Here is a 23,403-nt window from a genome sequence, read left to right as displayed (position 1 = left end):
AAAGTGATGGATACAAAAAAAAAGTCTATTTTTTATTAATTTACAACTACATTTTCAATATATATTTGAATATATTTTGCTTGAAATACTTCATACATGGCTATGCTAAATTCTGGTTGTAATGCCAGACTGGAACCATTCTTAGATCATAATGAGAATAATGATGTATTTTCCACAAACTTTAGAGTGCTTGTTTGCTTACTTCTTAGCTAATTTTCATGTGATTATTTCTATGCAAGTAAACGTATTGCTGAAAACCTCTTCTTGAAGAAGTTGATTGTTCTGCCCTGAGATCTCTTCCTGTCACATGTAGAATCAGCTGTTGTTGGTCCACACAAAATTCAGTCAACAGGTGACTCTTGAGTAGATCTGGTAAAGTTTGAAAAGACAGTTTGAGTTGATGGTTATTTTCTGAGAAATGGAGAAATAACTCAGCTGTTAAGGGACTAATGCCTAATGTTCTCCATCTGAAAAACTCATCATCCTGTTTCATGATGGCTATTATCAGAGCAAAATTCCTTTCCCTGGCAATGAGAGACACTGCTCTGAATCATCTGCTTTTATCTGGTGCTGTTTCCTACCTGTTGACCAGAGGGAAGAAAAAAAAAAAAAAGAAAGAAAAAAAAAGGCTTTAAAATAAGAACATCTTCGGGAATAAAAACTTTAGTTGTCTTTAGTGTTAAGGGCAATCTCACGGCCTCAAAGGTGCAGGAAACTGCAGTGGCTACTTCTTGAAATCTCTGAGATTTACTGAAGGAAGAGCTTAACCTTTTTTTACCAAGGATAGTAACTGTGTTAGTCTTGTTATTTCTTAAGAGAAAAGTAGCAGTTTGAACTATATTTACCTAAGGAGGAATGGATGATCTCTCTTGTGATTTTGTGCACAATGCAGATAATCCAGGAGAGTATTATAAACAGACAAAATGATAAGCAGGAGTAGAGCTGAGTATGATGGCAGGAGTACCGAGCCATTGTGCAAATACCACTGCTGTTTCAGAAGCTTTTTTGTTTTGTTTTTAGAAGAGGTTCCAACATTAAACCAAAGATTTAATCATATTTTGATAATACAGATGACTTATCATCAATGCCAAAGTAGCAGTCAACTTTAAGTTCCTTTTCATTGTATTACTAGCTCTAAATTATTTTTAAAATAAATTTTTCAGGAAAAAAATGTGATGTGTAATTATGGTTGTGTTCACAGTAAAAGCATTATGGGGTTGTTTTTCATTCCCAAATGAATGAAAACATGACGTGAGAAAGTTCAAAGTCAAATTTAAAAGTTAAAAGAAATGAATCTGATGACGTCCAGCCAAACATGAGGCTAACCTACAGTGTTACTGTTAAAAAAAAATGAAAATGTGCGGTATGTCTCTAGTATATATCTGTTTGTGGAAAACAAATGTATCAAAATGATACAGTTAATGCTAGTAGAAACAAGAGTAAGTGTCGGTGTCTTTTATACTTCAGTGTATCTAGCTCAGATATTATGCTTTGAAATCTGTGGATTTTAAAGCAAGGCTTAGTTTACGGATATAAACAGATCAGGTAAGTTTTTGTAGAGTATTTTGCTCTAATACTTAGAGAAGTTTAGATAACTGAGAAAAAAGGACAAGAGGAGCATTGTGCTTATCCCTTCTTCTATGGCTCTCAAGTACTCATCTGCCTTTTTGGCACTTACATGTAGCCATTGTCTTACCATAAACGTAGTCAGAGCTGAGTGATAGTTCTGAATGTGTTTATATTGATTTCATATTACAATATTTTTTCCTTCTGGATATTCCCATTTATTTCTCATATATTCATTCAGATTATGTTAATGTCAGCACTTTTGTTTTGAATCCATTGTTAATATTGCTGTCTGAGTGGAGAGGATCTTTTGTTTTCAAGAACAGGTTGGAATAAGGAAATAAAATGGGAAAATCAGTTTACTAACTGCCCTCTTCTTCGCTGATTAGTACAAATTATTCCCAGCTTGTTGGAATGCAATTTACATTTGAAAATGCCCGTAATAAATTTGTATAAAGAGGCCTAACAATTTCTATTTAAGGGAGTTTTATTTACTCAAGTTTTTGCATAATCTCAGAGTTGAATACAATGTTTCTGCAACTCTTTTAGCAAATCTCAGCAAGCATTTCATATGTTTTACATCTTCAGTGGATCTATTGATCTAGAAACACTTAAACTCTGTCAACTGGAAATAGCAAACTCAGAAGTATTCTGTGTACTTCTGTTTTCATTTTATTGCTGTTTCAGAATTGATCAGACTAAATTGTTTGATGTCTGCATCTTTTTCATTTTGCTTTACTTGTGATAGAAAAAAAATGCTTGTTTCTTTCATTACAAGTGCTGTTTATGGTATAGCTCAATTCTGGTGAGGGGGGATACTTCCAAGAGGTTTGGTATTCATCCCGTATAGATGGCTCAGATTCCTACTGTGTCAGTTTTCTGGTGTTTGATAAGGCACACAAAGCAGTTGTGGGAGAAAGCATATCACTTGTATCCATGGTAACTCGAAAGATACTTTGGAACTCAAAGGGATTGAATAAGCCAGAGTAATAGGTCTCATTATAAGGGCAAAATACATAAAAGGTTCATGCATATGCTTTTAATTAGTTGCCAAAAATAGCTAGAATCAGAGATGATGCAATGGAACAATAATTCTTAGTGCTAGAAATGGGCAACATTTGGAATCTAAAGATATGCTCAACTGATAGGCTTTTATCTTACCATCTTATGGGCATTCAGACCATGAATATCAATGGATATTCTATGGTTTCTTAATCATGCTTAGGACATGAGAGTGCACACTGATAAAAAGCTCATGCATGTCTCCTATGACCACAAGTTTAGAAGTTCCATAGTGATGCAGCTTCTTATAAATAGCACATGCAAAGCAAAAGGATTCTGTAATATTTTACAAGTGCACTGCTGGAAAAACACAATGAGTGCTTCTAGGTAGGAATAATAAAAGATAAATATTGAAAATGCAGATTAGTTTGAGATTGAAGTTCCAGTATATTCCACAATAAGTCACTTTAGTTTTAAAATAGGGAGGTAAGCATTGGGGGAAAAGTGTGAAAATGTAATATAAAACTTGAATAGATGCAGTAATTTGAATTGTGGAGAACCAAAATAGAAAAATGTACAGGGTACAAGGTATAGGGTATTTAAATAACCATTTTAATAGAAATATTTTAATACAGTGAATAATTTTAAAGTTTTCTGTCTGAACAGCAGTGTTTGTAAGGAATCCATCTTGTATTGCAGTGCAATTCTCCACATTATTTCCTCTGTTGCTATAGAAACTAATTCTAGTGCAGCTGTGATCGCTTATCAAAATTCTAATGTTTCAATACCCATTTCTTATTTTGAGTTATTTAAATAGCCTTGTCTTACTTTGAATCAAACTGCACATTTCATCACTACCGAATTGTTGACTGGTCAAAATGTTAATGCAAAGTGATAGCAAATACTGTTTTTTTTTCCTCTTTCTGCCATCTAAGCTATCATACTTATTGTTCAAGTTTGAATAGTGAGCAAATTGAGGCTTTTTTACTTGATAAATTATAAAGGTCAATATTTGCTTTCTAACATTGGCATTTTGTTATGGATATTACTTCCTCAGTGTAATCTTAATTGTATTTAATATTTCATAAACCTTGAATTTTTCTTGTTTCTTATATGTGGCCTTGGGGTATGTGTGTATGTATATATTTGTGTTTACATGTGTGTGTTTAACAACAGTTTTATATTACGTGCAGAATTTAAATGTTGGTTGGTCGGTTGGTTTTTACCTAAAACCAGTATGTTGACGTGTTCATTTTATCAAAGTAAAAATGTCAGTGATGCTGAATTCTCTAAGACTTGTTAGAGAATTCAGTACACTTGCAAGGTGTACTGCAGTAGAACAGCACCAGATAACAAAGTATTCCGAATCTCTTTCACTTCTTGTTTTGCTTTAATTTTTGTTTTAATTTTTTTTATATCATGAAAGGTTACGCTGACAAGGTATTTGTATTTAAATCAGAATACAGCAGTGTAATTAGTATATCCTATATATATATATAGATATACATATATATATATATGGAGCTATATGTTACTATAAGTTATTAAATGACTGTATTATAGAAGTGGCTTTATAGAATTTGAGATGTCTATATTTGAGATGATCCCCATCCCTGATTACCTAGCACGGGACTGTGTTTTTCCAATATATATTGTAGAATCAATAAATCATAGGTTGAAAAGGTCCTGTGGAAGTTATCTGGTCTGATCTGGAAGAGAGCTAACTTCAAAGTTAGAACAGGCTGCTCTGTGTCTTAGCCGGTAGACCTTTTAAATCTTTCCAGGCATTGGATAACACAGTCTGTGGTTAAACTCTTCTGGTCTATAAACAATCTCATTCCAAAGTTTTTTTTTTCCTTACATTTAATGAGAATTTTCTTTGTTGCATTGTGTATGTACATCAGTTGCATATACTGGCTTTATATATAGTTTAATGAAGTAGTTCGAGCTATGAGTGCTGAAATTTTAAAAAAGAAAAGAAAGGGAAAAAAAAAAAGTGTTCTGATTGTGAACTCTGTTAAACATTATTCTGATGAGTACATGTATGTTTTCAGTTGTGATGTCAAGATCTAAAGACCATGTTGACACCAAATCCTGAGAACAGGTATAATGCTAATAGGTCTGGAGAAATATGTTGTATGCTTTCTGATGCTGTAGCAAATCTACTGAAATCTTCCAGTAATACTTTTCTAGATAATCACTCGCTTTCTAATGAGTGTACACTAATTTCATGTAGAGTGAAATAAATAATTTTCAATTTTTAAATTATCATACAAACATTTTGCAGCTGTAGCTGTCAGACTTTGATTGCTAATTAACTGCTGTGTATCACCTTTAAGTCTCTTATTCAACAAGCAGCATCAAACAGCAGTTTCAGATATATACATTTTATTTTATTCTTTTAAGTAATGTAAGAAAGGTTTATGAGAAATTTTTGTTGGATATGCATGTTTTTACTCAGTGTCACAGCCCCTAATAAGCTTAATATTTTAAGTATAGAACTGTGCTCATGACAACACAATTTTTCAGTTAGTGTTTTGGGAAATTAAAAGGTTTGAGAATAATATGCTGCACTCTGATCCTTGTTTGTTTAGCATTATTCTTTCATTGGGTGGATGACAGGGAAGAACAATTTGTCTCCAGCTGTTTGATAAGACCTTATGAGCCCTCTGTATGCAATATGCAGCTTGGCCACTGTTCTCAGACTCTCACAAGCTCACCCAAAGATCTTATAACTTCATGGTATGGTTGAATGAAAATATCTTCACTAGCCAGACATATATTCATCTAGTGCTGTCAGAATTCAGCAAATTACGTGTTTTGTGAATTATATGGAAACATAGCAACAACTGCATTGTATATACAAGCCTAGTAAAGCAGCTTGTCTGTGACAGTGGGAGGTCTCAGAATCACCACAAAGAAGTGTAAGAACTCAGTTTTCAGTAATCATGTTCCTGTATACCCTGAGAAACTAGTTTGAGGCTTTGCTGGAGTGAGTAGAGCAGACTCATGTCCTCCCTGCTGCTTAATCCATGTCTTTTTTTTGTGTGTATTCTTAGTCGTTGTACTGGATGTGTGAAGGAACGATACCTTAGTTTGAAAGCATACTCATTTTCTCTGACTTAACAATGTCTATTTCTCCTTTCTTTTTCTGGGTGGTTGTGCACAGAAGTGGTATTTGTGCCATTATTTCTAAGCATACTTTCTACAGTCATGAGCATATATACAGTTCATGAGCATATATAGACAATTCTCTGCTGTTGTTGACCTATTAGGGTCTCTTGCAAACTAAGATGGTCCTTAATTTTTCCGGCACATGGCTTCTAGCATCTTATTATTTGATAAAGCTATAGGATCTGTTTTAAAATAAATAAATAAATAAGAAACAAACAACCGATTTTTCTAGAATTGGTTTTACGGTAATACTCCAATATACTGTAGGAAATACCATCTGTTTTTACTAAAGGATGTCATTGAGCCAGTGTCAAAAAAAGGAGGGAAAAAAGTGCCTGAACAGACAGGAAAAATTTAGGTCCTTTTGAATCTCACAATCTGAATTATTACTACTGTCTCTTTCCCGTAAGTTAAAAATAAATAAATAAATATACATATATATATATATTTATATAAAATGCCTATTTGGAGAAGCCTATTACCTCTGCTGGAATGTAGCTGACTGTGTTCTCTAGGTTGTGTAGATTTTCACCTACAAATACAGATATTTCCACCCATCAGGTATCTCTAATTTCTCTTTTATGTCTTTGCTCTGTTGACATTCCTTTTTTCTCAGATCTGAACCACTTTTTTTTGCATGTCATATGTTGTTTTATTTTCCCCTTTCCTTCACCTTCCTTTCGCTGTCACTTTTTGCTTTATTATTTTAGGTGTTTGTAATTTTTTTTGTTCCTGCTTGCATCTTTTCTGTTCTTTTTTTTTTTTTCCATTGTTTGCTCTTTTTCTCATTTTCTTTACAGATCTACTAAATTTCTCTCCCTTTATTTCTACCCATTCCTTTGTTGATTTACCAACAAGCTATCACCTTTTTTCCTAAATCATCATGCCTACCTTTTCTTTTTGCTTTTTTCTTCTTCTTACCTTTTCTCCCACACTATGTTGTAATTTTTTAATATTCTTTTCCTTATTTTTCAATGCAAATCTGATAATGGAATGTTCTGTGGGGTTCTCAAGTTAGTGGCTTGGAGGTTTACCTGGTAGTGGTAAACAATTCAGGTGTATTCTTAGACTAGTAATAATTTAGAAGGTTTGAAGTAAAAGTAAACAAATAAAACCCAGGAGAGATGGCTAGGGTACTAGACTTCGAAGACTTGGTTTCAATTCCACACTTCATTGAAAGCTTTCTGTGTGATTATGAGTACTTCAGAACTAGATTCACAACAATCTTTATTGCCTCTTGTTTAAATCTGTACTTCAGTTTTCCATCTGTGAAATGCCAAATGCATTAACTTCTACTCCTTCACCACAATATTTGTATGTATCACCAGTTATGAGATGTCTAAATCGGCATCACGTAAATATCTTAAGTGGATGGACAGAAAATTTAACACATGTTCTTCTGAAATTGTTCGTGTAGAATCGTTGTAGTGCAGCACTGTGGTAGCGACTCACTCCAAGAGAGTATTATATCTCATAAAATTGCAATAAAAACAAGGCAAAGGAATTAAAGCCAGCTTTGTGTTTCTATTCTGGAAGCAGTTCTTGATGGAAAATATCTTTCCTGTTTCATTTTAACCAATCAAGGTAGCAATAAATAGAGAGCTAAAATAAATGGGAACTTTACATAATTTTTAGTAAAGAGTTACAAAATACAGCTACTGAGGTGAAGTTATTTTTTAAGAAACTGAAGTTGGAGTATTTTAAGCTGCAGGAAGAGTTCTCATTAAAGGTAGTACTTGCATCTTATTAGTACTTGCATCTTATTTAAGTTCAAAGTATGAAAAAATGGAATTTTGGTGATTCAGGAACAGATTTAAGTACAGTGTATACTGCTGCATGGATCTTATTTGTGTCATTAAGTAAAAAACTTACAACTTGAAGGTCATTGCTGTAATATTTGGAAAACTTTGCATTATTTCTTTTGTCAAATCAAAAATAAATGTGCCTGAAATAAACCAAAAATATTAAAATGTTCAAGAACATTATATATATAAAACACATTAATCTTGTTTACAAATCATATTTCTTTCCTTACTTGAGACCAAATACAATGAGAGGCAGAACAGTACAGGAATATTATCTGTGTGTTATAATATTTTACTGGGAGTTGATTTTGTATCTCATTGGGGTCTTTTTAACCTTTCCAGCAGCTCATCCTCCTACATGACTCCTGTATTGCAGGTATAGTGGTATTAAATGGGACTGGAACTTGAGCTGTAATTTAAAGTTGTAAATGTACGCAACTGAAGTATAGCAATGACAAGAAAAGTTTTTCTACAGTCCCCATCCAGCTGCTACAGTCCACAGATTGGTCAGAAATATGGGTTTTCAGGGTCTTGAAATTGTTTACAGTGGGTGGATTCTTCAGAGATTTTTAGCTGTTAAACTTGAAATTTTCTCTCATGCATCCTTAAATGCTGGAGAGAGATGAATTTGGATACTTTTTCAGAGATGATGAAAGGCATTTCCTTGTCACCAAGGCCCTCTTAAGATTTCAAAGCCGGTTGTCAATCTCCTTCAGCAAGTAAGACTTACAGTGTATTTTAAAAGGAGGGGAAAAAAAGGGAAAACTTTATGATTTAATTTCTCTTTTTGAAAGTGGTGCTTTTACCAACAGTTGTGCTAATTAGGAAAAAAATAACAGCAATCAAATGTGCAAAGTAATAGCTATTAATGTAGGAAATTAGCCAACAGTGTGGTCTGAAAAGTAGTGTAAAAAGTTGACTCAAAGGTGAAACCAATATCTGAATTGAACAGAAAATAAGTTTTTAGGATGCTGAATGAACATGTTACAAATATTTTACCTAAGGAAACATAGTTGTGAAAGTAAAGGCAAACAATTTTATAATTTCATTTCTTAAAGATCTCTGCTTCAAAAAAGTTTTACAGAGTTGGACCTAAGCTCACAAAAGTGGAGTTTTTAAAACCTCCTTTTAAAAGATAAAAAAAAAAAAAAATCTTTCAGAGAGAAGTTTTACTGACATTTGCATCAATAAAAGTAACATATTGAACCAATAGTTTATACAATATTTATATATATTTTGGACAGCTGTTCAGAAAGAACTAGGTTGAACTATTTTCTAGTCAAATTAATAAAAATACTGTATAAGTAATGTGAGAATGATACTTAAATTGTAAGGAAATGAATTCAAGAGATGCTAATATATAATTTTCACTGAAAGACGACCAAAATATTTGGGAAGGAAACAAAAGAATGTCTTTGACAGTTAGTTCACTATAATGTTTTAATAATGCATTTGTAGTCTAAATGTTCTAATTTAGGCTCATTTTGGAAAGAGAAAGCTTGGAGTGTTTCACCAGTGTAGCAGTGTTCCATATTCTTTATAACAGAATGAGTATTTCTTCTTGCCACTAGACAGGAAGAAAGGTCTTACATATCAAATAGTGGAAAGTGAAAAAAGTGCTTTTTTTTTTTTTTTCAGCAACCAAAACCAAGTTGTAGTTCTGAAGGCTTGTGATGTAAACAAATTATTATAATAAATTTAGTATGCAAGAATCAATAGAGTCAATAGGTCTTAGACCTCTCTTGAGGAAGAAAATTGAAAGTAGCCTAAGAGCTTTTAAATCCTTAAACACTGTTTTAATTTCTATGTGTCTGGGATCAAGCTTGTAGTATATGTAAATTTTCTAAATATTAGGAAACAAAGGATTTTTTTTCCAAAAAGTTTTATGTGATTGCTTTCTTGTTTAATGGTGAATTGCTTAATGTCGACAGTATTTTTACTATGAATAAAAGTCTAAAATATGGCAAATGGAAGAAGAAAGCTGATAAGAATTTTTTCACTTGCCCATAATCACTTGGAACAAATCTTGTATTCCCCTTATTTCATTAAGCAAGACTTATGCCATAACTCTTTTGGAACAGAAATAACATAATGCTGAGGTAATTTGTTTTATCGTGAAATAATAAGTGTTTTTTTTCCTCACAAAGATGCATGTAAGATTTTCATTTTAAGGGAAGGAGAGCCCTGAGGTTTCATTCAATATTTAATGTTTATATTTTATACTCCTCGTAATGTGGGGTAATTCAGTCAACGTAATATTTTAGATGGTAGAAAAGTTCAAACATGAAAATTCCATTTGGACTGTCTGTGCTGTATATCAGAAATCTCTAAGGGTATTTAATCATTCAGAATAAGAAAGGTTTCTTTAATTTTTAAACAAGTATTTCATTTTATGTTTTATTTAAATTGTCTTAACATTTACATAGAACCCCTTGAAGGCTTGAAAACTTGAAATTTATGTTAGATTAAAAAAATAATTTTGAAGTATGGTGTATGTGGAAACATGGGAGGAAAAGATACTGTTTGAGTATGAAGATATTCATGGTAATTACAAAATATGGCTTGCAAAATTATTAATTTATATAGTGATTATTTGTTTTGAAGTAACGGGAAACCAGATTCCCAAAGAGGTTTTCTGTTAATCCTGCCTCCCACAATAGCATGAATATTTAAAAGAGTAATATATCTGAGAAACTAAAAGTTGCAAAAGTGTAGTTAATTATTGCTTATGAGACATGGGAATTACAACCATGGGGATAACTTCTTTTTCTCTGTGTTGAAATGGACATTAATGGAATTAGGAAATACGGGCTAAAGAAAGCTTGGTTTCTGATGCTGTTTCTGACAACCTCTGGGAAATTTAATTAAGGCAGCAAAGTCTAAACATTGTAACATGGAAAGGAACATCACCAGCTTCATGGTAAAATGTTGTACAGCCTAGTGTGCTCCACAAGGGACCAGGACAGAGAGGAGAAATTAAGAACACTGAGAGCAGAAATATCAAACAGTAACTGAAAACCTAAAAGAAAAACATTTTGTATAGAAAGTTCATATATCTTTAAATTGGAATTCCACATGGAAAAGTGCCTTTGAAAAAGTCCATGTATTTTCTCATAGTTATAAATTGTGTATTCTAGGAATACTCTAGTCTTACTCACAAATGTAATTGCTGAGTCAGATTTATTGACGGTCTCTTGAGGCTGATGGCAAGATATATATTATGTCCCCTCGGCTTTCAATCAATCCCATGTAAATGGATTTAGGAAAACAGATTAACCTTGGTTGTTTAACAAACAGTACTAAAAAGAAAGCATTTATTTACTTCTGACTTAAATGTGCTAATGATCATAGAATCATAGAATCATAGAATATCCTGAGTTGGAAGGGACCCTTAAGGATCATCAAGTCCAACTCTTGACACCGCACAGGTCTACCCAAGTTCAGACCATGTGACTAAGTGCACAGTCCAATCTCTTCTTAAATTCAGTCAGGTTCGGTGCAGTGACCACTTCCCTGGGGAGCCTGTTCCAGTGTGCAACCACTCTCTCTGTGAAGAACCCCTTCCTGATGTCCAGCCTAAACTTCCCCTGCCTCAGCTTAACTCCATTCCCGCGGGTCCTGTCGCTGGTGTTAATGGAGAAAAGGTCTCCTGCCTCTCGACACCCCCTTACGAGGAAGTTGTAGACTGCGATGAGGTCTCCCCTTAGCCTCCTCTTCTCCAGGCTGAACAGGCCCAGTGCCCTCAGCCGTTCCTCGTACGTCTTCCCCTCCAGGCCTTTCACCATCTTCGTAGCCCTCCTCTGGACACTCTCCAACAGTTTCATGTCCTTTTTATACTGTGGTGCCCAGAACTGCACACAGTACTCGAGGTGAGGCCGCACCAGCGCAGAGTAGAGCGGGACAATCACCTCCCTCGACCTACTAGCGATGCCGTGCTTGATGCACCCCAGGACACGGTTGGCCCTCCTGGCTGCCAGGGCACACTGCCGGCTCATATTCAACTTGTTGTCTACCACGACCCCCAGATCCCTCTCTTCTAGGCTGCTCTCCAGCGTCTCATCGCCCAGTCTGTACGTGCAGCCAGGGTTTCCCCGTCCCAGGTGCAGGACCCGGCACTTGCTCTTATTGAACTTCATGCTAGTTCATGTGCTCTAATTTCCGAGCATACCAGCAAAATGCTAATCTGACTTTGTCAGGTATTTTGCTTGTAATGTCTGCTTTCTTCAGCTGTTGAGCTAGTATTACACTGTTAAAATTATTTGAGTATTTTTCTAGCCCACTAAAGGAAGAAAATTTTAATTAAAGCAGTTAACACCTAAAATTTATTATGCAAATCTGTTTATCAAGAGCAATACACTATATTCTCAAGTTAGAGTTTACCCAATATTTGTTACTAAACAACTTTGTTTCATTCATGTTATGACAATATCCATTTATTTTGGGTGGAAAACTGGATGTTAGATCTTTATCTGTAAATTTATTTTTTCCTTTTTGTTCTTTCCTCCCTGTTCTTGCATTTCCTGTATAGGAGGAACCTCCTCAGGCTGTACAAGATTTGGTTTCTCTGTGATTAATCGTGTCTTCCGGATTTGGGATATATGTTGACTTGTTTTTCACACTGACTGATCCAAACTGTTGCGATAACTTAATATGCTGAAGTTTACTGGGGGAATTGGTAAAATATATTTTCTGTGTTGTTTGAGAGCAGAAAAATTTATGGTAAACTAGCACAGAAAAGATGCTCCAATTAATTTTGGATTTTCACTGTAACAATTTTCTTAAGTATAACTTCAGCAAGTCTTAGCCACATTCACAGGTCTTTGAAAGGCATTCTTTGTCTCACAGGACACAAGTATGCATAAATGTAATTGCATATAAGTTTACACTTTAAAGACACAAGGTATATTTACAGATCCCATATGTAAGTAGACATTTCAGAACACGCTTTTTTTCCAGATCCAAACATTTTTATTTAATATAACCAGGGGTAGGCCAGCATGCATTAGCACTGTTTTCTTATTTTAAACTTTGATGCATATGCAGAGTGCTGTTGATTGATTATTTTAGTTACTACTTCTATGCAATTTTTAAGGAAAATACCTAGCATCAGACATTATTCAATGTTGCTGTATTTACTTCTGTCTGTGATACTGTTTATTTTTGATATCATCAATAATTATGTAATCATGTAGTTCAAATGACATCATAGTATTTTCAGAGAACTGTAACATGAAGTCATCATTTTAGCAAATCATTTACTGTGGGGAAGGGGAAGTTAATTTAAGATGAGATTTGTTCAGTTAAAAAGGTTATTTAAAAATGTCTTTTTATTTAGAGAAAACTTTTCTTCAAAAACAGTGTATGCATGTTGATAAAGATGTCCTTAGACTTTTAAACATGATATGGGGTATTTGTTTTAAGTGTTTACACGTTATTTCTGTTTGGTAACTAAACTTTCAGAAATAACTAGGTAAAACCTGTCCCAGTGTTCTGCTTTTCTGAGATTTTTAAATCACAGCTGGTTAATAAGAATTTTCTTTTCTTCACTTTTTCCCCACCTACATTAAAAGTACGTTTTCTGTCATGCAGCCTGTGCAGTTTTCCCACAGGGAAATATAATGGAGTTCATCAAAGTGGAAAAAAGTGAGTCATAGAGCCTTTTATTTACTAATGTAAGACAATAATGGTGTTGTTAGTTACCCAGACACATTTTTGTTTCTTTAGATTGTGAAAAAGCTGGGGGTTAAAAAGGCTTTGCAGACTACAAGTAAAAAAGAATGACATTTAGTCATAGTTGCATGATATTTACTCTATCTTTAAGGCTGTTATTGCCTTTGAGCAACTATGAGCAGAAATTTTGTTGCTCTAAGTTTAAATGCATACTTAAATAATTAAGTAGTGAAAAGATAGTCCTCTTTTGATGGTATAGAAAGTCAAATGATATTTATTTTTTTATTATGATTAAAATACCAGTTTAGAATCTAAAATGGTGCCTATCTAGTTTCACAGGCATGAGTTATCTGATGTCCAAGAAAAAGTGCTTTCACACATCTCTCAGTTTTCTGCAGTTTAGATCTTTCCCATTGTTCCTGCATGGTGATTTCAAGATTCTGATTGTTCACTTGAGAACTCGGTTTCACATGTAAGGCTCTATGTACATCTGCAGGACCAATGGCTGCAGTTGGAGCGTAGGATTCCCTGCCTGCTCTTTTTTCCTTGCCAGTCCCTATCTGGGACTGGCATTTTGGGAGTTAGTGGCACTGGGCTAGCTAACAGCAAAGGAGCTTTACCTGGGATTGCTCTGAATGGTAGGCTGCCTCTGATGGGTTTATAAGAGGAGAGAGGATTCCTGACTCCAGGATCATTTTCTAGGAGCACTTTGCATTGTTTTAATCACTCGTTTGCCTTAGCTACAACTCAGAGAATTTCCATTAGCAGCCCAGTGGTATAGAGAAGAGCCCTGCATTCCCAAAAGAGATGAACTTTGAGGCCTGTATATATTGATGCTGTAGATATGCTCGATAATGAGCTGTGGTGTTCCTGTCCCTCCATTGCCCAACTTTGGCGATCACAATGGACCATGGCTCTCTTTTAGCCAATGTGTTTGGGTTTGCTTCCCATGAATGCTGAGACTTCTTGTTGCTTGAGAGTGATGTGTTACTGTTTTCAACTTTGTTCTATAAAGGGTAACTCTTGGCATAGTCTGTTTGTTCAAGTGATACATTGAAAAAACTTGTTGTTGCCTCTGAAGTAATTAAAAGGTTCATATACTTGGTGAGAAATTAGGACATAGGCAGGGCAATCCCTTATGCAAAAAAATTGATGGTGAAACTAAAATATACCACCTTTGTCATGTAGGAAGGAAAATAATTTTCTTTCTTAGCGGAATCTGAAATCAAAACTTGTTTCATACTAATGCTCATACTTCTGTTAACTTCCTTTTTTTTGATAGATTTTCCTTTGTGTGACAGCAGTATGTCTGAAATTTTTCTGTTTAAGTTATTCCTATATTTGTGAGGTGCATTGAAACCTTCATTAAAACCTCTATAGCTGACAGAAATGATATGTGAAACAGGTTTTACATGTCCTTAGAACTACTTTCATTTCAGCTAAAGAATACTTACTGTCTTTTCCCAACTCTGTGTAACACTGTGTGGTAAAACATGAGACCAAAAATTGAAATGTAATTGTTTGGAATTAACTTTCTGTATTCATAGCCATGCATTCTGGCTTTATTTTCTGAGGACATATATAACCACAGTTCCATCTATCAAATATCTAGTTTCATCTGTCTGTATGAAACAAAGATGTTAAGCATCCAGCATTCACCCCCAGGCACCCGGTTGCTCGTGGTACTTTTTCTGCTGTTTTTGGTGGCTGGACCCAGTGTCTACGTTCTTAGACACTGGGTATGTAACCTGTAGCCATTCTTATTAAGTAGAAAGGAATCTGTCTCTGAGATACTGCTTCTTTTATTAAATTCACAGGTGAGCAGAGTTCACTTGTGTGAAAAGGCTTGTGTCAGCATTTATTACTACTTATTTGTCCTCAGAGTTTAATTAACTATCTCCCTGGGTGAGCAACTACATGGGAGGTAATCAGAAGTTTGATATCATGGCTTTAGGGAGTGTATTTTGTTTGCTTAATTGGTCTACATTCCACCTGTGCAGAATGTGACTCAAGATACCCAAAGGTTTTTGCAAGGTAAGCATTACCAAAATTCAAACCTAGACTTCTTGTCATGTCATATTTGTGCTATATTTATTTATATATGGTTTACACAGTTCGTTTTGACTATATATTTAATCCTTTGCTTTTCTCCACATCTTTCATCTGAGATCATTTGTTTCCATTTTGAATTCATATTTTTTGGCAGTATTTGTTAAGAACAATTTTTAATATTCTGTCCAGAATTGGACTTACTGTTTTCTACAGAACTTTGAACAGTAAATAATCAGAAAGTAAGTAAAGAATTTTCATTATTCTCAGCTAACTGCATTCAGAGGATGAGAAGAACACCTCCGCTAGATGAACTGCAGCCACCTCCATACCAGGATGATAGTGGTTCTCCTCATCTTTCATGTACGCCTTCTGAAGTTGGAGACAGTAAATGTGAATTTTCCCAGTGTAGCAACAGTCCAAGATGTTCATATAAGTGTCCAAGTGAGGGAAGCACAGGACACGAAATAGAAAGTTTTCATAACAAAGGATATGAAGAGGATGTACCAAGTGATAGCACAGCTGTCCTTAGTCCAGAGGTAAATGAACACAGTTGAATGTTCTGAAGTATCGTGCAATGCAACCTTTTGAGAGCTTTTTTCTAAAGACCAGTGTACAGAAATATGAACACCCATATTACAGCTCATTAAAATATATATATATATTTGTAAGAAAATACTACAACTGGATTTCAGATTGTTCTTTTTAGTTACTAAGTTTTAATTTTCAAACAAGTTCCCAATAAGAGTGAATTATTTCTTGTGTTTCTTCCACATATTTTTCCTATGGATCTGTTAACACTTTACAAGTTGAACATCTCATAATATATCTTTAATGGTGGAAAAAAATTATAAAGTTTATTTATTTATTTATTTTTATTGATAGTATAATAGAGATTTGGTTCACTTAATTTTCCCTTTTTCCATTACAAACTATAATGATATCTATTTAGTATTACTACAAAGAATTCATCTTTTATTGACATTTCCTTGATATATCTTTAACAAACAATTACTGCACTGGTATGTAATGGGTACTGTTTTATTGACGCAGTGTGCAGAAGAGCCTTTTTTTGGTACAGTTTGTCTTTTGTCTTTAACTGAAGTTTTGAAGTGCATATTAGGGAGAGGTCCTGATGTGCCAACAGCTGTTTCTGTCTTAGTAAACCCTGTGGTTAGTTGTTGCTTTCTGAGGTGTTGGTGCAACATCTGGAAGGCCCACCTGCTATATGAATGCAAGGTCCTCCAATACCTAGCTGTATGCATGTGTCTGGCCCTCTGCTAGGACTGCAATCAGCACGAATTTCATTACTGAGAAAGGCATAGTGTGTACATGTGATCCTCAAACAGTAACAAACTACAGGAGATCTAACCCTGGTTCTTCCCATTACACATCGTACCAGGCAATAGTGTAAGTGTACAATAAGAACACAGAATATTGTCAGCATATTTTTATAGACACTCAACTTGTAGAATGAAGTTGTCAGAGGAAGGAATTTCCATAGCTATGTAGCATCCAGTTTAAAATAAGAACATAACATTTTTAGATTGGAAAGGCTATATTGTAGTATCTACTTGTATAAGCAAGCATACTTTGATAGTATGAAAACACACAGGAAATATGTTTATTTTACCTATTTGGGATAACTTATGTAAATATTATGTTGAGCCCTTTTAAATACTGTTTCAGTATCATTATCAAACTAGCTGTTTTAAAAACATAGTGGGTGGATATTTTATTCAAAAATTGAAGTGATAATAAGCAGTTTTAAAATTGTTTACAGTGTGGTTTTAGGAATGATGCTGTTTATGGAAAGTTCAGAACAGACTCGTTTGACACAGTTCTGGTAAAACTGCATCAATAAAACCATGGTAATTTTTGGCACATCTATAGAATCTTTGTTCACTGCAGCAAGAGCTGCATGTGCAAATAAGTATTGTAATTCCTGTATTCTTTGCTGGCATCTCACTGTGCTCTCAATCACCAGGCAGGTCTTAAAGCACTACAAAATGTTAACTTAAAATGTGTGTATACTCACACCAAAGTAAGGTAATTATATCTTGTAACATATGTGTATGCATTTTAACATGTGGGACAGAGAAGAAGAGATCATAAATACAGCCTAATTTAATCCAAGCTATGTCTGATTGGCTCCTGGCTTTTGGCAGTATTGGCCAGGTAAAATCTTTTGATTTTTTTTTTCTTGGCTGCTAGTCAGCCATCTCTTCAGGCTTACAGTGTTTAATTACTTTGTTTATGAAATGAACAAAAAGATCATAGTCCCTTCATTTTGCTTAGAGAAAGCTATATAGTTCCATGCTAAGCTTAATAATATAATGCAATAAATAAATAAATAAAAGCTTTTTTCTTCTTCTTCAGGATATGTCAGCTCGAGGATCATCTTCACAGCTTCCTAAACCTTTTGATCCTGAGCCAGTAGCTAAATATGGCACACTGGATGTGACTTTTGACTATGACTCACAGGAACAGAAGCTTTTGGTGACAGTGACAGCTGTCACAGATATTCCTACATACAGCAGGACAGGTGGAAGCTCATGGCAAGTACACCTAGTTCTTCTCCCTATAAAGAAACAGAGAGCAAAAACCAGCATCCAGCGGGGACCGTGCCCTGTCTTCACAGAGACATTCAAATTTAATCACGTTGAGTCTGAGATGATTGGGAATTATGCAGTTCGCTTTCGACTATACAGCGTACGTCGCATGAAAAAAGAGAGGATTGTGGGAGAAAAGATTTTTTACTTAACAAAATTGAATCTTCAAGGGAAGATGTCAGTGCCAGTGATATTGGAACCTTCTTACAGTCTGTCTGTGAGTATGAAATGAAGCAGAATAACAATGCAATGATATACATTGTCCTGAATTTTGTAAGAATGGTGTATATATTTATAGTCATCACATTCACTGGATTTTTTCAACAGTCATAGCACCGTATTAACACCAAGATGTTTTCCTTAAAGCTTCTGTAAATACATTCAATTTCCACCTGCAAAAGCTGCCTGTATTTTTCCTTTTAATTACTTAGAATTTCCGATTTATAAATAGGCACATAGTGGTGAATATATGCATGTATGTATACATGCATGCTACATATGTATGCATTTAATTGTATAATCTTTACCCTGCCACCCACAGCACTTCAATTAAAAAATAAGAAAGAAAAAAAGAAAAAAGCTATACTAGCCAGTGCCCTCCATCTGTTGCAATTAAATCTTGGTTGCAATAATTATTTTTTTTTCATGAAGGAAAGATAGGAAAGAGCAATTCTGAGAGTGCAAAGACATTTTAATAACTTTAGTTTAGAATCTTGTAAATAATTGATTTCTGATTCAGTCTGAAGTGAAAAATAGTGTGAAAAGTAGTGCAAACTACTAGCAAGGGATTTTTTGATGGAAAAAAGCTTGACGGTCTGATGGACAATTTTTTGTCCCCCCAAAATAATTTATCGATACCATTTGAAATAAAGCAAAGCAACTGTAACTAGAGATAAACTTAGTTATCACTATCAAAAAACACTGGAGTTATCTGTGTCTGTATTATTCAGCTGTCCAATGGTGCGGGTGGCTGCCAATAGTACAGCAGATTCCAGATAAAACTCTCTTTTTCCCATGGGATCTTTAGCTTGCTTCTCCTGTCTTTCATGAGGTTGGTTTTCAGATTCATATTAATGATTATAGCATTACTGTCTGGGCAGTGTATCTCCTTTTTGTTTTTGTAAATAATATGCTTTTGTCCAAAAAGAGAATGTTTGTAATGTTCTAGTCAAGGCTTCCTAGACAAGGAGGATTGGTTGCTTAAGATATGACTATTTTTTAGATAATAGAGTTCTTAGAGAATGTGGCTTAGCAAGGGAATCCTTCCCCCCCCACCCCCCCCTTTTTTTTTAAAAAAAAGGAAAAGAAAGCAAAAGATTTTTTTAGGTAGAAAAAAATGCAGTTAATTTGTTCTGCGTTTTCAAAAAAAAAAAAAGTGTATCAATTAAAATGGCATTTCTATCAAACTTGAGTATTGCAAAGGCATTCAAAATAAAATGCAATTGTATTTCACTATTAAAAATAAATTACAGAAAATCAGCAAAAACTGAGACTAAAGTGTGGATCTGATGGAGCATCAGCTGATGATGAAACAGCTTTTTTTTTTTTTTTGATTCCTGAAGAAGTATGAATCAGTCTGTTCCAAGGATGAAGTAGTTCACTTACCTACTGTGAACTTTAAAAATGACAAGTTTGCTAGTTTAGTAGCTAGGAAAAAAAAGGCCCCATGAAAAAAAAGCACTGAATATTCTAAATGTACTGCTAAATTTGTGTGTGTTCTCAATAGGGTCTGGTTTAAAAAAAAAAAAAAAAAAAAAAAAGAAAAAAATTACCAATGTCAGTGAAAGAGGCCAGTGCTTTTGATTGGTATATTCCATATGTGCATTGGGCCAGGCTTTTGCTTTTGATTGGTATATCCCATATGCACTTTGGTCATTATTCTTTATTATTTTGGGGGACTTTTGTGGCAGAGAAAGTAGAAACAAATTTCAAAAGGAATCAAAGATAATGAGATTGTTATTAATTTTCTGTGAAGTTGCCATGCCTACATTCTTGTCTTGTCCTTATTTTTGGGAGGAAAGGAATGCAAATAAGTAATACTGGTAGGAAGTGAAACGGTCTAGAGATTGTTGCTGTAATGGTGCTTAGGCAGATTTCTGTTAGCTTTGGCTATTGCTTGAAAGGAACACTCATAGTCTTGATAGCTTGAATAAGCATCTATGGGTTGTGTTTGTTGTTTTATTTAAATATGCAAATCAGTTTTTACAGCTTTAGAAATTCATTCACGTCTGAGTATCTATTTTTGTATTATTTATAACCTATATCATGCTTTTTCAGTGAGCAGTTCTATTATAGGATTTAACATACATGTATAGTTATTTTACAAGAATGTTAAAACTTGTCATGTTTTTAGGGTATCTGACTGGAAGTGGGAGGATATGCTGGATGATTGAGTTCAAGCCCTGGGTATTATAGACAGCCAAGTCATCCTGTTTAAAAAAATAAATAATTGAATTTTCATCTGAAAACATCAGGTTGTTTCATTTCCAACCTTAATTTCTTTATGGCCAATTTATAACCATTTGGTCTTAGCTTAATTAGTTCTCAGGTGTTTGCCTCTGGGTGTGTTTATACACATCGGTTGTATTCCTTCTCAGCTGTCCTTTTGCTAGAATAAGCCAACAATAATCTTTATGCCCTCCTAATCATAAGCTACTTAGGAGTTACTGAACAGAAGAAGGTAAGTGTTGTTTCAGTGCAGAGAGATCCAACTGTTCAGGAATATTTGTAACTATAAAATCCATGATGAGGGTACATCATAAATTCTGAATTAAATATACTTTGCTCAGTTGTAGAATATTTTGTTGCTGAGAAATATTTGTATTTGACAGTTTTTTATGAAGATATTTGGACACATGACAATTGCCCTGTTTTTTTTCCACTGATTCTCATTATATGGATTTTATATATTAAATATACCTTCTGTCACTGAAATTCTTAATCCATTGAAACATCTGTGCTAATCTCTTCTGCAGAAATGTATTTTATTTGCTCTGTCTGATACTATATTAATGTATTTTATTAGCTAATCATCTGCCTTATGATATTACAAGAACAGTTCATATGTTGTGAAGTTTAGTATTTTTTCAGTTTTATACTAAAGCTGCTCATAAGAGAATCTGTGTAAAAGTGGACCATCAAGTTCAGTGCCTTTGAAATATAGCGGTATGCTTCCGTGAGCTGTTCCTGCAGCTTTCTCTGCTTATTTTTAAAGTGTGGACAATTACCTGACATGGTGAATACACGATACTAGTATGTTCCTTAAACAGGCTTCAAAGCTACAAGTGGCTTCAGATTCATATGTTCACAAACCATCTTCCTCAACGAAGATTTCAGGCTATCCCTCACCTTTCCATGCTTCAAATAATGCTTGCGTAGTACCTGTTGCCCACAGTCTTATTGCCGTTTGTCTTTAGGTATGTTGTCATATATTATTTCCTCCTCAACAGACTCCTTTCTTCCTCAAAACATATCAAATTTTGCATGAGCAGTTAAATTGTTGAGGCATAATTTCCTTTGGATTTATCCTACCCCATGTCTGCCCCTGTAGTTTGAACTCTTTCATCGCATTCCATAAGACCACTTTGTTACGAGTTGCTGTCGTTCTCCTATGTAACCAGGGAATTCCTCTTCACGCAGTATTCTCAGGCCCCATATTTATCACATGTTGAGTAAAATGCCTCTAGCTGCCTTCCATGTGTGCTTGACTGAGCAAGAAGCAACAGAACTAATATGACTGTTTATGTCACTGTTATCTCAGACTCCCTGTCCCTTTCGGATTTAATAGAAATTCGCCATTGCATCAGAAGTTAATAGCAGGGATGGACACTGCTGTTTTGCGTATGTATAATCTGTTTAGGAAGACCTGATGCTCTTAAAGATATTCTAGTTTTAATACAGTGGTTGACAATTTTTGTTCCTTTCTCTTGGAGTTCAGAATCCATTGCAATGCTGTTTATTTTTCTTCAAGAAGTCCCCATGGCCCTGTCTTCAGTTGTTCTTCACTCTTCATACACAAAGAAGTTTTTCCGACAGTGAGCAGCAGCCTCCAGTACTTGATAATAAAATCATAAAAGCATTTTATTCAGTGAATTTGTTTGGAAATTTTATATATTATACATATATATGAACAAAAATAAAGAAAAAATGCATAGCCATCTTCACCATCCCACAGGTTGCTTTTCTGGTGTAGAATATAAACAAAATAATTGTTTTATTTATTATATATTTTATTTAATTGTTTTTGATTGATTTTCTAAGTAGAGTTTAGAAGATACAAACATACTTCTTCATGCTAAGCAAATCTAGTAATCTTTCATCATTGTCAATAACAAGATGTTTGCTATGGAAACTTAAATTAAATTTTCTTACTTTCTAAAACATTCTCCACTTCTAACACATTGAACTCCCAGATGTGACCCTTATAGCAAAGCATGGATGGCATATGCAATCCTATGTGCATAAAGGATTATTTTGTATATCTTTACTAGAGAAATATTTTAATTACATTTTTTGAGTCATGTAAGACATTTCTGTATGCAATGTATAGAAATGCGCTCTCACTTTTGAGGACAATGGTTAGTTATTTCGTATGTACTTATTTGTGTCATTCACCTAATATGCACTTGTTTATGTGTTGTGCTTATAGTATTCATTTCATGTTACCCTTTGTGTGGCATATCTTTAGTATTCCTTCTCATGGATGTTACCAGTTCATAAACTCAGGAAAAAGGTTTTCAGAATAGCATTTATTTTTTGGAAATTCTTGGCCCCTCTGGAGTGGAGCTGTCAAGTTTTGTGCAAATCCTAGCATTGTAGGCCTGCTAATGACGTTACTGCTATGTGCTTATGGTATGATCTATTCAGGATTTTTTGGGGAAGGCTAAATACTGAAGTTTGCATGTATACATGTATTTTATGAAACAGTAGCTACAATTATGATACTTTAAATCAGCTAAGAAAAAGATGGATTAGACTTGTCTAGGAAAAGAGATTCAAATAGAAAATTTTGTTCATAGGATTTTATTTAACTCGAATTCTACCAAAAAGACTTGTTTTTTATGTGAATGGTGCATAAATGCTTTCACGTAGCTTGTAAAAATTCTGTCTGTTAAAGTAAGGGGCAATTATCTTTAAATACCAAACACACTCTTATCAGGGGAATAACTGGCTGAATTCATCTGAGTTCATGGAGTAAAACATGAAAGATCAGAATTAGGCCTTTAACACAACAAAAAACATGGCTCTCACACTTTCTTTGAAGGAAATTAAGTGATTGGGAAGTGGTGATCGTGTTGCTGCAGCTACAGGAGAACTTCATTTGGTAAATCATAGATGAAGCGGCCTCCCCGCGTTTGCCTGGTTGTTCAGCATTTCGAGGCAGTACCCTATGGGAGCACCCTGCAGGCAGCAGCCATTTTCTTCTCAGTGCCATGGTTGCCTCAGCCAGTGTACCTGGTGCGTTGTGTCCCCTAGCACTGCTCCTGTCAGCTGAGAACTTAAGTATTAGCCCATGGCTCCCTCTC

The 23,403-nt window shown here is 34.5% G+C and overlaps 1 protein-coding gene across 10 annotated transcripts in view; it reads left to right on the top strand.

The window, feature by feature from the left end:
* The window catches only part of SYT14 (synaptotagmin 14), a 98,009-nt gene that overhangs the window by 44,005 nt on the left and 30,601 nt on the right, over window positions 1-23,403 (top strand). For all 10 annotated transcript variants that reach the window (XR_011808107.1, XR_011808106.1, XM_072035573.1 and 7 more), the window contains 2 exons: window positions 15,537-15,805; window positions 17,646-18,095. Coding sequence is in view for 8 of the 10 variants with exons in the window: in XM_072035573.1 (XP_071891674.1) it covers window positions 15,537-15,805; window positions 17,646-18,095 (719 nt within the window). In the remaining 2 variants the exon portion in view is untranslated. The remainder of the gene's footprint in view (window positions 1-15,536; window positions 15,806-17,645; window positions 18,096-23,403) is intronic.

Source organism: Anas platyrhynchos, chromosome 3 (assembly GCF_047663525.1).
Source record: "Anas platyrhynchos isolate ZD024472 breed Pekin duck chromosome 3, IASCAAS_PekinDuck_T2T, whole genome shotgun sequence".
Classification (NCBI taxonomy): Eukaryota; Metazoa; Chordata; class Aves; order Anseriformes; family Anatidae; genus Anas; species Anas platyrhynchos.
The sequence above is the reverse complement of the archived record's forward strand: the minus strand, read 5'-3'. Positions and strand labels throughout refer to the sequence as shown.